General features: G+C 38.8%; 1 protein-coding gene across 1 annotated transcript in view; it reads left to right on the top strand.

The window, feature by feature from the left end:
- The first annotated feature begins 3,038 nt into the window (after positions 1-3,038).
- Positions 3,039-13,262, top strand: part of LOC104593344 (ankyrin repeat-containing protein At5g02620-like) — a 28,312-nt gene continuing 18,088 nt past the window's right edge. The window contains exon 1 of the mRNA XM_010253102.3: positions 3,039-3,946. Coding sequence (XP_010251404.1) covers positions 3,502-3,946 — 445 coding nt within the window. The 5' untranslated portion in view covers positions 3,039-3,501. The remainder of the gene's footprint in view (positions 3,947-13,262) is intronic.

Below are 13,262 nucleotides of genomic sequence, written 5' to 3'. Positions count from 1 at the left end.
TATGAAATATTATCGAGTCGAGCTTGTTTGAAAATACCCAAGCTCAACTCAAAAAATAGTTGGGCTTGATAATGACAACTCGAGCCCATGCCTAAAACTTTACCCACGCTTGATAAAGAATGGGTTGGGCTAGGCAAGCCCGTCAGGCTACCTGATCCATTAACAAATCTATTGAGAAGGAAGATGTGCTCAAAGTTGTTATGATGCATAAATGAGAATAGTAATCGTAAGACTAGATGTTTGATCAAATACTTGAGAGTAGCATCAAATTCTCTCAAACAAATTACTTTTTTTGTGATAGGATACTCCTATGCATGTCTAAACTTAATATAGATGGAGCAACTAAAGTCTAGCCAGGTCCAACCACTAAGCGCATGTTTAATTTTGAGATCATCTGGGTAGATGGTTGGGTGGATATTTGATAGAGATTGGATATACCACAAATGATACTGTTGAACTACCCATTCATTAGGGGTGTTCATGGGTCAGGTTGGGTCGTTTTGAGTCATTTTTTTCAACCGACCCAACCTAGTTGGTTTACTTATTAACTAAACCGAAATCGGCTGGCCTTGAAGCAAAACCAACCCAAACATGAAGGGTTGGTTTAGGTTGGTTTATCGGTTTAGTCGGGTTTTATATATTTTTTAACTAAAATATCTATTTCTAAGTATCTATTTATATTCAAGTTTATTTCTTTTTAGTTTCTATACAAAATAAAAATATATATTTAAATCGATTAGTTTTTATGCAAAACTGAGTTTTTTGTCAATATATATTTAAATTTATACAAAACTAAACTAAATATTGTATCATTGTATTATATTTGTATTGGTTTTACGTTTTTAGTTTTTATCATAAATAACCAATTTTTTTTCAAAGTTCAAACAAAACACAAATAAAATATATCAACATTTAACATATAGGGTAAGGACTAATTAATAATTACTTAAACATTTAGGATCAGTTCGGTTCAATTTGGTTTCGGTTTTCATAAGTTGTCAGTTTATTCTCTCATACAAACTGAAACTGACCGGTGGTTTTAAAAAACCAACCAAGTCGGATTGGGTTGGGTCAATTTGGTCAGTTTAACATTTAATATGAACACCCCTATCGTTCATATAACTGTGGCCAAATGATACAAGAATATCATCATTTAACTGGAGTCTCTATACACCATCACAACTCTATGTCTTTGACAATGTCCTAAATGGAGCATGGATGTCTTATTTGATGATACTTTGCTTGTTCTGGATTCATGCCAACCAGTCATCCTAAAACATTGCCATAGGAAGGCGAATAGGTATGTAGACAAACTAGCCAACTTAGCTTTCCATATTGGGTATTGTTTATTTTTCGGATCCTGATGTAATTCAAATCATATGGCAGGATGTTTCTTCTGTATAGGTGTATGACATAGATGTCCTAATATGCAACTATTGTATATATGTTGAAAAAAAAATTATAATATTTGTATTTGTGCTCTTCCCTAACCAAGCCTAAAGTTTGATTCATATTTGTTTATTAATGATATCGGTTATTCATTTTTTGCTTCTTTTGCTTAAAAAAAAGTTGAATGCCAAATTTAGTATCAATTTATTGTCTAAACTACCTTGGAGAATCATCCTTTTTGGTGAATGGATGGAAATATCCAAGTCTACACCTCTAGGGTAGGCCGTGAACAAACTCCAAAGGTTTGAAATCCAATCCAATTATCTCAGACTCATATGATATTTGCATAGTCAGATCGAATCTTATGATATAAATCCAACTAATGATTAGATTGGATCCGAGTTAACCCATCCTATTTGATTAAAATTCGAATAAAATTATATTATAATATGTATTGATTTTAATATATAAAATTTATATTATTATATTAAAAATATAATTTTATATATTATATTATTTATAAGTTTATATATATAAGTTAAAAATTAATTAACATTTTTTGTTTTTACTTTATTTTAAAAATATGAAATATAATTGGATTTTTTTTACTACGGGGGAATTGGATTAAATTTAAATATGAATATGATCCACTTATTGTCCTATCCTTTTCTTTTTTCTTCTTTCATGAGGCTACAAATGGGTAGACTTGTTCATGGGCCGGCCCATTTTAAGTCGGGCTTAGACATAATTTTAGGCTTTTGGGCTCGGGCTTTCTCAAAAAAGCCTGGCCTGAGCCTGGGTCCGACTTGATAATATATATTAAATAATAAGAAATATATTTTATTTAATATATGTATATATATACACAATATTTTTCTTTGTTCCTCTTCTATCTTACCAAGTAATAGTTAGATCTTTTATTATTTTAGGGTTTTAAGGATTTTAATATAAATGAAACATTTTTTTGTTGAATAAAAAAAAAAAATTATGTTTTCAAAGAGATTGCTTAAGCCAGTTTTCAGGCTCAAGACTTGGGCCTGGTGGTTAGATCGAGCTTGGACTCGAACCTGAATATATTCCATTAAATACATAAACAAAACCCGGCCTATGAACAGGTCTACAAATGGAGTAACCATATAGGTGTAACGTTGGTTGTGCCGACTTACTTTTGCAGACTAGGGCTATGCCATGCCGGCACGCGGGCCTTAGCAGGCCGTGCCTGCCATTATAACGGGCCATGTCGTATGGGGCTGTGGTTCATACCGCACGGCCCAATTCTTCGTGAATCGTGATGTGTTATGACAACCCCGAGTCGTGCTGGGCCGGCCGGCCCACTTTACGGTTCTAGATAATCCTCATACCCTGATAGGCTGATACCCATAGCCCATAACCCCCCATCCAGAATCCGTACCCTAATCCCTAAACCGTGGTGGAGCGCTGGCGGGCACGGCGCACTTTAGCTAACCCTCACCCATCCCAAAGCTTGGTGGCGGCAGAATTTGATCCCACGTCTCGGCTACAAACAGTTCCCTACACACTTCTGTGTCCTGTTTCCTTCTCTCAAGGCTTTCTTGTCATGGAGCACAGTGCATACCATTATGATTATATGTTATTCTCAACTTTGGCCTTTGTATTTTAGTGTTGTGAGCCCCACCCATTGCGTTCTTTTGTTCTTCTCCTCCGCTCTCTTATTACATTGGCCGCCGCTGCTTTAATCTGCCTCAAGAATAATTGAAGAGATGGTCCAGACAAAAGTATGTTTTGTTTTTTTAAAGAAAAATTCTGAATGTATTAACAATTTCACATAAAGAATCTCAATCAAAGAACAAATTATGGGAAGTTGTTTATTCACTGTTTATAGGGTTCTGAGCTTTTTCAATGGAAGTTGATGGTTGATCGGATTTCCAAGTAGAAAACCGATATGGGTTTTGAGCTCTGGATCTGTTAAAGTAGAGGGAATTGGGTCTATTACCAGATGGGTCATGAATCCTTTTGTCGCTGATCGAGGGTTTGGTCGAATTGGGTTTCTGGGTAAAGGAGATTAAAGTGATTCTTCTTCTTTACCAAAAAAAAAGTGATTTTTGTTGTTGCTGAATCTTGGTGTTGTCTGCCATGGAGAAGCAGAAGAGCTTCCGAGGAATCATGGAGAAACAGAAGAGCTTCCGGGGGTTGATCGAGAAACAGCTCAGCTTCCGAGGGGTGATGGAAAAACAGAAGAGCTTTCGCATAGCCATGGAGAAGCAGCAAAGCTTTCACGAGCAAAGGAAGAGCAAGGAGTCGCCTGGAAAAAGGGGAGATTCGCCATTTCATCTGGCTGCTCGAGTGGGGAACTTGACCAAGGTTAGAGAATTTCTTCAAGAATGTGACAGCGGTAATCTGAAGGATTTGCTGTCAAAGAAGAACTTTAATGGGGAGACTGCCCTCTATGCTGCAGCGGAGAATGGTCACGCCGAAGTTGTTAGCGAGCTCTTGAAGTATCTAGACCTTGAAACTGCATCTCTCCCAGCCAATAACTGTCTCGATTCATTCCATGTTGCAGCCAAGCAGGGTCATGTTGGTAAGAATTCGCTCTGCTCTTTCTGTTCTTTATTTTAAATTTCTTCTGCCTTTACTTTCAAGGAAGTTGCTTTATTTCGGTTTTAGTTTCCTCTGGTTCCCCTACCTATCTTTTGGTTGCTGCATGGTTTGCAAATTTTTAATTGAGTTGAAGAATTGGGTAAGATCATTGTGCTGTTTTTTGTTTTTTAATCTTTTCTATTTTATACCAAGTCCACAAGTTTTGATGCCACATAATTGGACTTTGATGGTGAATCTTGAAATTTGCTGGTCCACGAAGGCCTATGATGTGTCACTGAATGCATCTTCTGGTTTTACCTGGTTTGCTAAGTCACTTTTTGTTCTCTTATCTTTCCAGCTCTAAACCAAATAGCAAAGTTTGAACCTCTTGACAAGAATGATCAAAGGCCTGCATATCCAACAAGCACCCGTTTTCCTAATGAGGATTGAGCTAAAAGATTTCCTTCTTTGTTGTTTATTCCATTTTGGATGACATAATAAAAGCAAAAGCAATTGCCTTTATTATAACATCTGAAATCATAGAAGAGTTGGGAAGGCAATCAAGGTAATGCTACCTCCCAGAGATAACTCAATTCCTTCAAAGGGGCACTTGTCCTTTTGTTTACCATGACTGAGGATGGGTAACACTGGAAACAGATCTCCCTTGTCATCATCATCATCATCAAATTATCTAAGCCTCCCAACTATATGGGGTCAGTTACATGAATCCTGGTAGCAACTATCTATCAATCTTGTTCAATAACTATAAAGCTGCACATGAGGTTCTCCTCATGTTTAATCACTAAATCACTATTCTTCTATGAAGCATGATGGTTTCAACATCTTTGGGTAACAACTCTATCAATCTTCTCGTGGTATGAGGTTCTCATTATCCTAGTTGGCCTACTCAAAGGTCTTCCTATACTAGGGTGGATCTTATCTGAAAGACCTTTTACCCAACTCAATGAACTCTCTACACTTTGGCCAAGCAAGGGGTAAATAGGGTACAGCTGTTCTGGATTCAGTTGCGATATTTTTTCTTCTTTTTTGGGTGAGGTAATTTTTTTTGATCAGCAACACAAAAAAAAATCATTAATTATGAGAAAAACATGATTGCAACAAGAAGTTGTGAAATGAACCAGCTATAGAAGCTGTCTCAGTTTAGTACTACATTTGAGCCCAAAACATGTGTTCTATGTACCCCTTGCTTGGCTAAGCTATCTGCCAAACTATTAGCAGTCCTCCTCACCCATTTCACTTGGATTAACATGTCCTGTGACAGCCATTTGAATTTTCTGAAATCATTTCTTAAATGCCATGCCACCCCCTCCCCTTTTGCCAGCCACTTAACTACAGTTTTAGAGTCTCCCTCAATAATCAGCCTACTAATACCCATTTCTTTTGCCTCCTCAACCCCAAAAACTGCAGCCAAAAACTCTGATATTGCCACATCACCTTGCTCCACAGGGCCAGAGTATAAAGCAATTATGTTCCCCTCTTCATCCCTAATGAGGGACTTAGGTTACCCAAACAGCTCCCATCAAAATTCAGTTTCTTCCAACCATTTATTGGGGGAGACCAAACCTCAACAAATCTTTGTCTTGTAGTTGAGGATGCAACAATGATACCCCAAGCTCTGAAGAAATCTTCAATCTTGAAATCCAAAAACAGCTTCAAACTTTTTGTCCAATGTGCTACTCTCAATGTTATAGTTTCAACCAAGGCTTCCTTGCTTCGTTCCTTCTCTTCAAATATTCTTGCATTTCTTTCCTCCCACACAATCCAAATTAGTGCTGCTCTAGTGCATCTCCACAAGGTCCTACCCCTCTTTCTTGTACAACTAATTCTAGTAGGGCTAAACAAACCCTCCAACATATCAAGAGAAGACCAACTGCATCCAAAGAGAGAAGTAAACCAATCCCACAGAAAGCTAATAAAAGGGCTAGAGATAAGAAGATGAAATACAGTCTCACCATTCAACTTGCAAAGAACACGCCAGTTGGGGGACAAACACCAATTTGGTCTCTTCCCTTTGAAGTAAATCAAAGGTATTAATGCTTCCATGAAGCACTTCCTAATAGAAGGCACTGATTTTAGGGGGAATGGGAGAACACCAAATTTCCTTGACTGGGAAAGAAGAGGTGGCAACCAGAGAATGAGAGGACTTACAAGCAAGGTTCAAAATTTCACAACTTATTGGGCTGTATCGGCCGAACGTATCGTTCCGACAAGAGCCCGATATGCGGAATGTGTAGAAATTGTCTGTTCCGTTTCTTTTCATATGTATCACATCGATACAGGCTCGTATCTGGTTGTTTTGGCTCTGTATCGGTCGATACGGGCCTGAAACAACCCGATACACTTGATTTTTTTCGGGTGACCTTCATTAATTAATCTCTTTAATTACTTCTATATTTAATTCTAACTTTTCTTTCATTAATTAGTCAATTACTCCTGCTTTAAATTTAAATTTGAATTTAGCGCCTAATTCAAAGTCTCTTATTAATTCCGCTAATTAATGATCCGGTCTCATTAATTTGATTTTGTTAGTATAAAAACTACAGACTTTAAACAATGGCAAGATTCAAACCAACTAAGTTTTAACAACCATAAGTCACCACTAGGCCATGCCCATTTGTTTGTTATGGATGTATGCATTATTATTTTTAAGTAAATTTTCTCTTTTCTTAATGGATATTTATTAATAAATGCTAGAATTAATTATTAAAATTTATGTACTAATAAATATTAATATAAATTGATGTACACACATAACATTTATGTTGGTTATTTGAAAATTGATGTATACACATTCATATTTTAGTTTTTTTTTTCTCACATTTTATTTATTCCGTCATTTTTCAACAGTTATTAATTGCAATTATTTACAATTAAATGATTGTAAATATGGATTTTTACATTTAAATAACTTATTTACAATCATTTAAAACTTGTAATTATTGTTAGTAATATATTTTTTAGGATATATTTGAATTTCTTAACATATTTATACGTATCTTAATTTTTCGTCTGTATCTATGTGTATCCCAATACATCTCTTAAAATTGTCTTTCCGATACACCTTGCGTTTCCAATACTTTGAACCTTGCTTACAAGACAACTCCCTATCAGAATTAGGACCCCATACTCTAGAATTCGAGCCACCTTCACTCAAGAAAACTGAATTCAACAAGCTCAAAAGATCAGTCATCATAGAAAGTTCAGATTCTCTAAGGTTCCTAATGAAGCCAAAATTCCAATTCAATCCTAAAGAGAAGTGATGTTGAGTAAGGAAGTCAGAAATGGGCCTACCCTTAAACCTGGAAATATCAAAAAGAGAAGGTAATTTAATACCCAAAGGGGTATCCCCAATCGACACATCCTCCCAAAACCTGATTTTTTGACCAGAGGCCAAGTCATACCTGATATGATTTAAGAAGGTAGGAAGAAAATCATGGATGGCCTTCCATGGGGCAGCCAAGGTAGCTATATAGAGACATCCGACATCCCATCCGTTGCTTGATATGCCATGAATACTTGCCACAACCTTGTGCCATAACTTCTCATTTTCATTAGGAAACATCCATAACCATTTGTTGAGTAAAGCATGATTCTTTATCTTAACATTACCAATTCCCAACCCACCTTTTGTTTTCAATTTCACCACCTTTTCCCATTTGACCAAGTGATCCTTCTTTTTCCCCCCACCTCCCAAAGAAAATCCCTCATGAGTTTTTCAATTTTCCTCACTACCTACTGTGGCATCCTAAACACTGACATGTAGTACACTGTAAGGTTTATTAAGGTAGGCTTAATAAGGGTTAACCTCCCCCCATCGAAATGTAGTTCCTCTTCCACCCAGCTAATATCTTCTCAACCCTTTCCACCATTGGGGCCCAAAAACTAGCTGATCTAGGGTTATCACCTAGAGGTAAGCCTAAGTATTTCATAGGCCACTCACCTTTCTCACAACCTAAGGAGTCTGCCAAGCTCCTCAAAAGTTCCTCATCGATATTGGTTCCAACCATTAAGCTCTTCAACTAGCTAATCCTTAAATTAGACAGTTTCTCAAATAGTTACACCACCAACTTCAAGTTTTCCACCCCCTCTCTACAATCTCCATCACAAAAAATCAAAATATTTTTTTTTTCCAAAGATACAAAAAAAAAAAGTTGCAGGTGAGTGATCAAAATATTCTCTCTCCCCATGGATCAACCCCTAAACAGTTGCAGGCAATTTTCTCTTGAAATCAATTTGCTTAGTACTTTAGCCACCAAAGTGAATAGAAAAGGAGAGAGAGAGAGGATCACCTTGTCTGAGTCCCCGAAAGCCCTCAAAGAAATCATACACTGTCCCATTAACAATGGCTGAGTAGTGAGTAGATTGCAAGCAATCCTTAATCCATTTTCACAACTCTCCAAATCCACACCTCCTCATAATATCAAATAAGAAGTTCCAGTCCACCAAGTCATAGGCTTTTTCCAAGTCCAATTTGATAGCCACTCCCCTTCTCTTTAATCTTTTTTGAGCCTCCACACATTCATTAGCAATAAGGATTTAGTCAATGATCTGCCTGTCCTGCACAAAGGCCCCTTGAGATTGTGAAATCAATGGGGGGATTACTTTCTTAATCCTCAGAGACAACACTTTTGCTATAACCTTGTGATTAGGCTGATAGGTCTAAAGTCTTTGGGTCGTATATCATTGTTCTTCTTTGGTATCAACGCTAAAAAAGTAGAATTCATCCCCTCCATTGATTACCCCCCTTCTATGGAATTCACAGAAAACTCTGAGAAGATCATCTTTAATTATATCCCAACAATCTTGATTGAATGCCATGGTGAATCCATCAGGCCCGGGGCTTTTGATCTATTCATAGGGAAAACTGCTTCCTTGATCTCTTCCTCTTCAAACATTTTCTCCAAAAAGTGCACCTGATCCTCCCCCAAAGTCTCCCACTCCAACCCTTCAACCAACCACTTTTTTTTTTAAAGAGTAAAATAGAAATTTTATTAAAAGAAAAAGATCAGTTACACGTAGTAGGTTACAAGATGGCACCTAGCTTACAAAACAGAGCAAAACTGAACTAGGTACAGTCCAACACTACGACTGGTGCAGATACATTATTGAATCTCAAGCAAACTCCAGAAATTTTCCCCCAAATCTGATCTGTTTACTTGATTGAAATCTGGTAACACCCAAACCCAATCTGCAGTTAACTTTCCAACCAGAGCCACCAGAACTATTGTGTTCTTGAGTTTGTCTTCAAAAATCCTTCTGTTCCTTTCGTTCCATAGTGTCCAGCACACAGCAGATGTGATGCAGCTCCAAACTATCCCTGCTTTCCTACCACCCCCAATTCTTGGCCAGGTGGAGAAAGTTTCTGCTGCTGATCTTGGCTGAATCGCACTTTTCCCAAATAAAGAAGTGTAATAACTCCAAATTATTCTTGCAGTCTTGCAGGTAGAAAATAAGTGCAGAACAGATTCTTCATCTGAACTACACATGACACAAAAGTTTTCCATATGAAACTCTCTGCTCTTCAGATGATCAGATGTTAAGATGCTGTCCATGGCAACCAGCCAAGCAAAAGCTTCCACTCTAGGTGGAATGGGGTTCCCCCACATTCCACTCTTGTAATCTGATCCCTGCTGATCCTTTAACATAGCTAGATAGAAATATTTCACTGAGAAAACCCCATTCTTGCACTCTTTCCACAACAAACCATCCCTCGAGGAAGTGGAGGTGGGACCAAGAAAACAATATGGTGATGTCTTGGCTCCTCGCAGCCATGGAACCTGATGTGGACAGACACCGCTAGTGAGATCTGGGAATAAGCCAAAACTATCTATTCTGAGCAAAGGCATTATGCCAAGGTTTACCAGTTACAAGCTGAATCTTCAACCTGTAAACAGGAAAACCGTAGTTTGTCTTCATATTATTCAGCCCTTACCTCCATATGGAAAGAATTGGATCATTATCAGGCTATAGAGTGGAAACATGATGATGATGCTAAAGCCTACAGGAAGCTGGTCTCTCAACAATGTGTGTTTGCCTTTTTGTTGGGACTGAGCCCTGCGTATGAACCGTTGAGGGTTCAGATCCTAGGAAGCAAAGAGTTGCCGATGGTTCACGAGGTATACTCTCTTGTTCAATCGGAAGAAAGCAGGCGGAATGTAATGGTTACAGCTGAGGGGGAGCAACAAGTTGCTTTGGCTGCAATGAATAATAACTCCACGGGGAAGAAAAGTGACACTAAGAAGATTGATGATAAAGATAAGTTGTTTTGTACCCACTGTCGGCGTTCACGGCATACACGTGACACTTGTTGGGACATCCACGGGAAACCCAAGTGGGCAGTGAAGAATCAAGAACAGGGTAAAGGTCAAGGTCAGAAGAAAATGAACACAACACAGAATGCAGCACATGTGGCAACCCAAGATACTCAGGTTGCCAGTAGTACCTGGGACCACCCTAATAAGTCTGACCCCAAGGAAAATATAATGAATTCCTTCAGAGAGCACCTGGAATCTTATGGTAGGGCTTTGCGACAAATGGACAGCTCAGTCACTGGTACTCCCTCTACTTCATTTGCATCTACTTCAGGTAATACGGCTTCTGCATTCCATGTCACTCCCACGGATTCCCCTTGGATCATTGACTCAGGGGCCTCCAACCACATGACCGGTAAGCCGAACTTGTTTCAGTCTTATAGCCTTTTGTCAGGAAGGGATAGAGTGAGACTTGCAGATGGTTCTTTTTCCTCCATTGCAGGCCAAGGATCAATATCTCTTCCCCATGGCCTTAACCTGAATTGTGTATTGCATGTCCCTCAACTTCCTATAAATTTGCTTTCAATTAGTAGCATTACAAGCTCTTTAAACTGTAGTGTAACATTTTTTGCTGACTCGTGTGTTTTTCAGGACCTAACTTCTGGGAGGACGATTGGTAGAGGGAGCCTAGTGGATGGCCTCTACATTCTCAACAACAAAGTTGGTCTCTCGGTGTCATCCCCAGAGTCACATAGTCAGTCAAAAAAGAGTCAAATTTTTTTGTGGCATAGTCGTTTAGGTCATACTTCTTTCGAAATAATAAAGTCTTTGTTTCCGGTTTTATTTAAGTCATGTTCAGTGTCAGAGTTCCAGTGTCAAACGTGTCAGTTGAGCAAACAATGTAGAACAACTTTTCACTCAAGTAATAAAAGATCAAATGTTCCTTTTCATGTTGTGTATTCTAATGTATGGGGGTCTACCAGTGTAATCTCTGAGGGCGGATATAAGTACTTTATCACATTGATTGGTGATTACTCTCGCTATACATGGGTAATTCCTATGCGTAGTAGAGACGAAGTTCCAAAGATTGTGAAAGACTTCCAGATGATGGTATTTACGCAGTTCCATGTTGAAATACAGATCTTCCAATCCGACAATGCAAAAGAATACTTCCATGGGGAGCTCAATGAGTTCTTTGTCTCCTACGGATCTATTCATAGGAGCTCATGCACTAGAATACCACAACAAAATGGTGTTGCAAAAAGAAAAAACAGACACCTCCTTGAGGTAGCTTGCGGGATGATGTTACACATGAATGTTCCAAAAAGGTTTTGGGTGGATGCTATACATGCAGCTGCTTATGTCATCAATCGCATGCCCTCCAAAGTGTTGAACTACATGGCCCCTCATCAGTTATTGTACCCTCAATCTCCTTTATTTTCCATTCTCATGAGAGTCTTTGGTTTTCGTGCCTTTGTCCATGATTTGTCTCTATCTCGAGGTAAGTTAGACTCTTGGTCCATTCCTTGTGTTTTTCTAGGGTATCCTTCCTCTCAAAAAGTGTATCGGTGCTTTGATCTTGTTAGTCGTAAGTTTTTTGTGTCTATGGGTGTGTCATTTTTTGAGTTTGAGTCATTCTTCCCTGCTTCTCCTCAGGGGAAGAGTAGTAGTGTGGAAGAGGAGAAGCAGGTTCAGGTATCTCTTCCTTCTATTCTGGACCTTGCTCCCTTCCGTGTCTTCCAACGTACACGTCGTAGAGATCAGCGGTGTGATAGAGATATGGAGCAGCCAAACACTGAGCAACCGACACCATTAGACTCCTAGGAGGTAAGTCCACTCCTCAATCCTACTTCTACTGTGGATGACCTTGACATTCCTATTGCCCAACGAAAGGGAGTCAGGTCATGCACTACCAAACACCCCATTACCCATTTTGTCTCGTATGATCACATTTCCCCCTCATACCGAGCCTTCCTATCGGCAGTTGATTACATCCATGTTCCCAGAAATGTTGTAGAAGCCTTAAAATGCCCTGAATGGATAGATGCCATGAAGGAGGAGATTAATGCCCTTCACAAAAATCAAACTTGGGAATTGGTAGATCTTCCAAAGGGGAAAGACCCTGTGGGGTGTAAATGGGTGTTCACGGTTAAGCACAAGGCAAACAGAACAATTGAAAGGTACAAAGCAAAATTAGTAGCCAAAGGGTACACACAAGTATACGGGGTTGACTATGATGAGACTTTTGCTCCAGTAGCTAAGATGAACTCAATTAGGGTTCTCCTGTCCTTAGCTGCTAATCTTGATTGGGAATTGCATCAATTGGACATAAAGAATGCTTTTCTGAATGGTGACTTAGAGGAGGAAGTATACATGGTTCAACCCCCTGGATTTTGTGCCAAGGGAAGTGAAAATAAGGTGTGCAAGTTGTGAAAGTCTCTTTATGGCTTAAAACAGTCTCCCAGAGTCTGGTTTAGTAAGTTTCACATGGCAGTTCAACAAATGGGCTTCAAACAATGTCAGTCTGATCATACACTTTTTGTGAAGAGATGTCAGGAACAGGTTGCTATATTGATAGTGTATGTGGATGATATCATCATTACAGGAAGTTGGAGCTCAGAGATACAGAACTTGAAACAATTCCTTGCATCTAAATTTGAAGTGAAAGATCTAGGTCCCCTGAAGTATTTCCTTGGGATTGAAGTTGCCCGCTCAGAAAATGGTATCTTTATTTCTCAAAGGAAATACACCCTTGATCTATTACAGGATACAAGCAAATTAGGTGCAAGGCCGGCAAATACTCCCATGGATGTTGACTACAAGTTAGGTGACTATGTTGGTGAACCTCTGAAAGATGTGAAACAGTTCCAAAGGTTAGTGGGAAAGCTGATTTATTTGTCCATGACCTGTCCAGACATTGCCTATTCCGTTGGGGTCCTAAGCCAGTTCATGCACTCTCCTAAGAAACCACACATGAAGGCAGCAGAGAGAGTTCTTAGATACTTGAAGAAATATCCCGGAACAGGCCTACTATTCAGTAAACAC

Source organism: Nelumbo nucifera, chromosome 7, assembly GCF_055504915.1.
Source record: "Nelumbo nucifera cultivar China Antique chromosome 7, China Antique-T2T, whole genome shotgun sequence".
Classification (NCBI taxonomy): Eukaryota; Viridiplantae; Streptophyta; class Magnoliopsida; order Proteales; family Nelumbonaceae; genus Nelumbo; species Nelumbo nucifera.
This window is presented reverse-complemented; position numbering and strand designations above follow the sequence as displayed.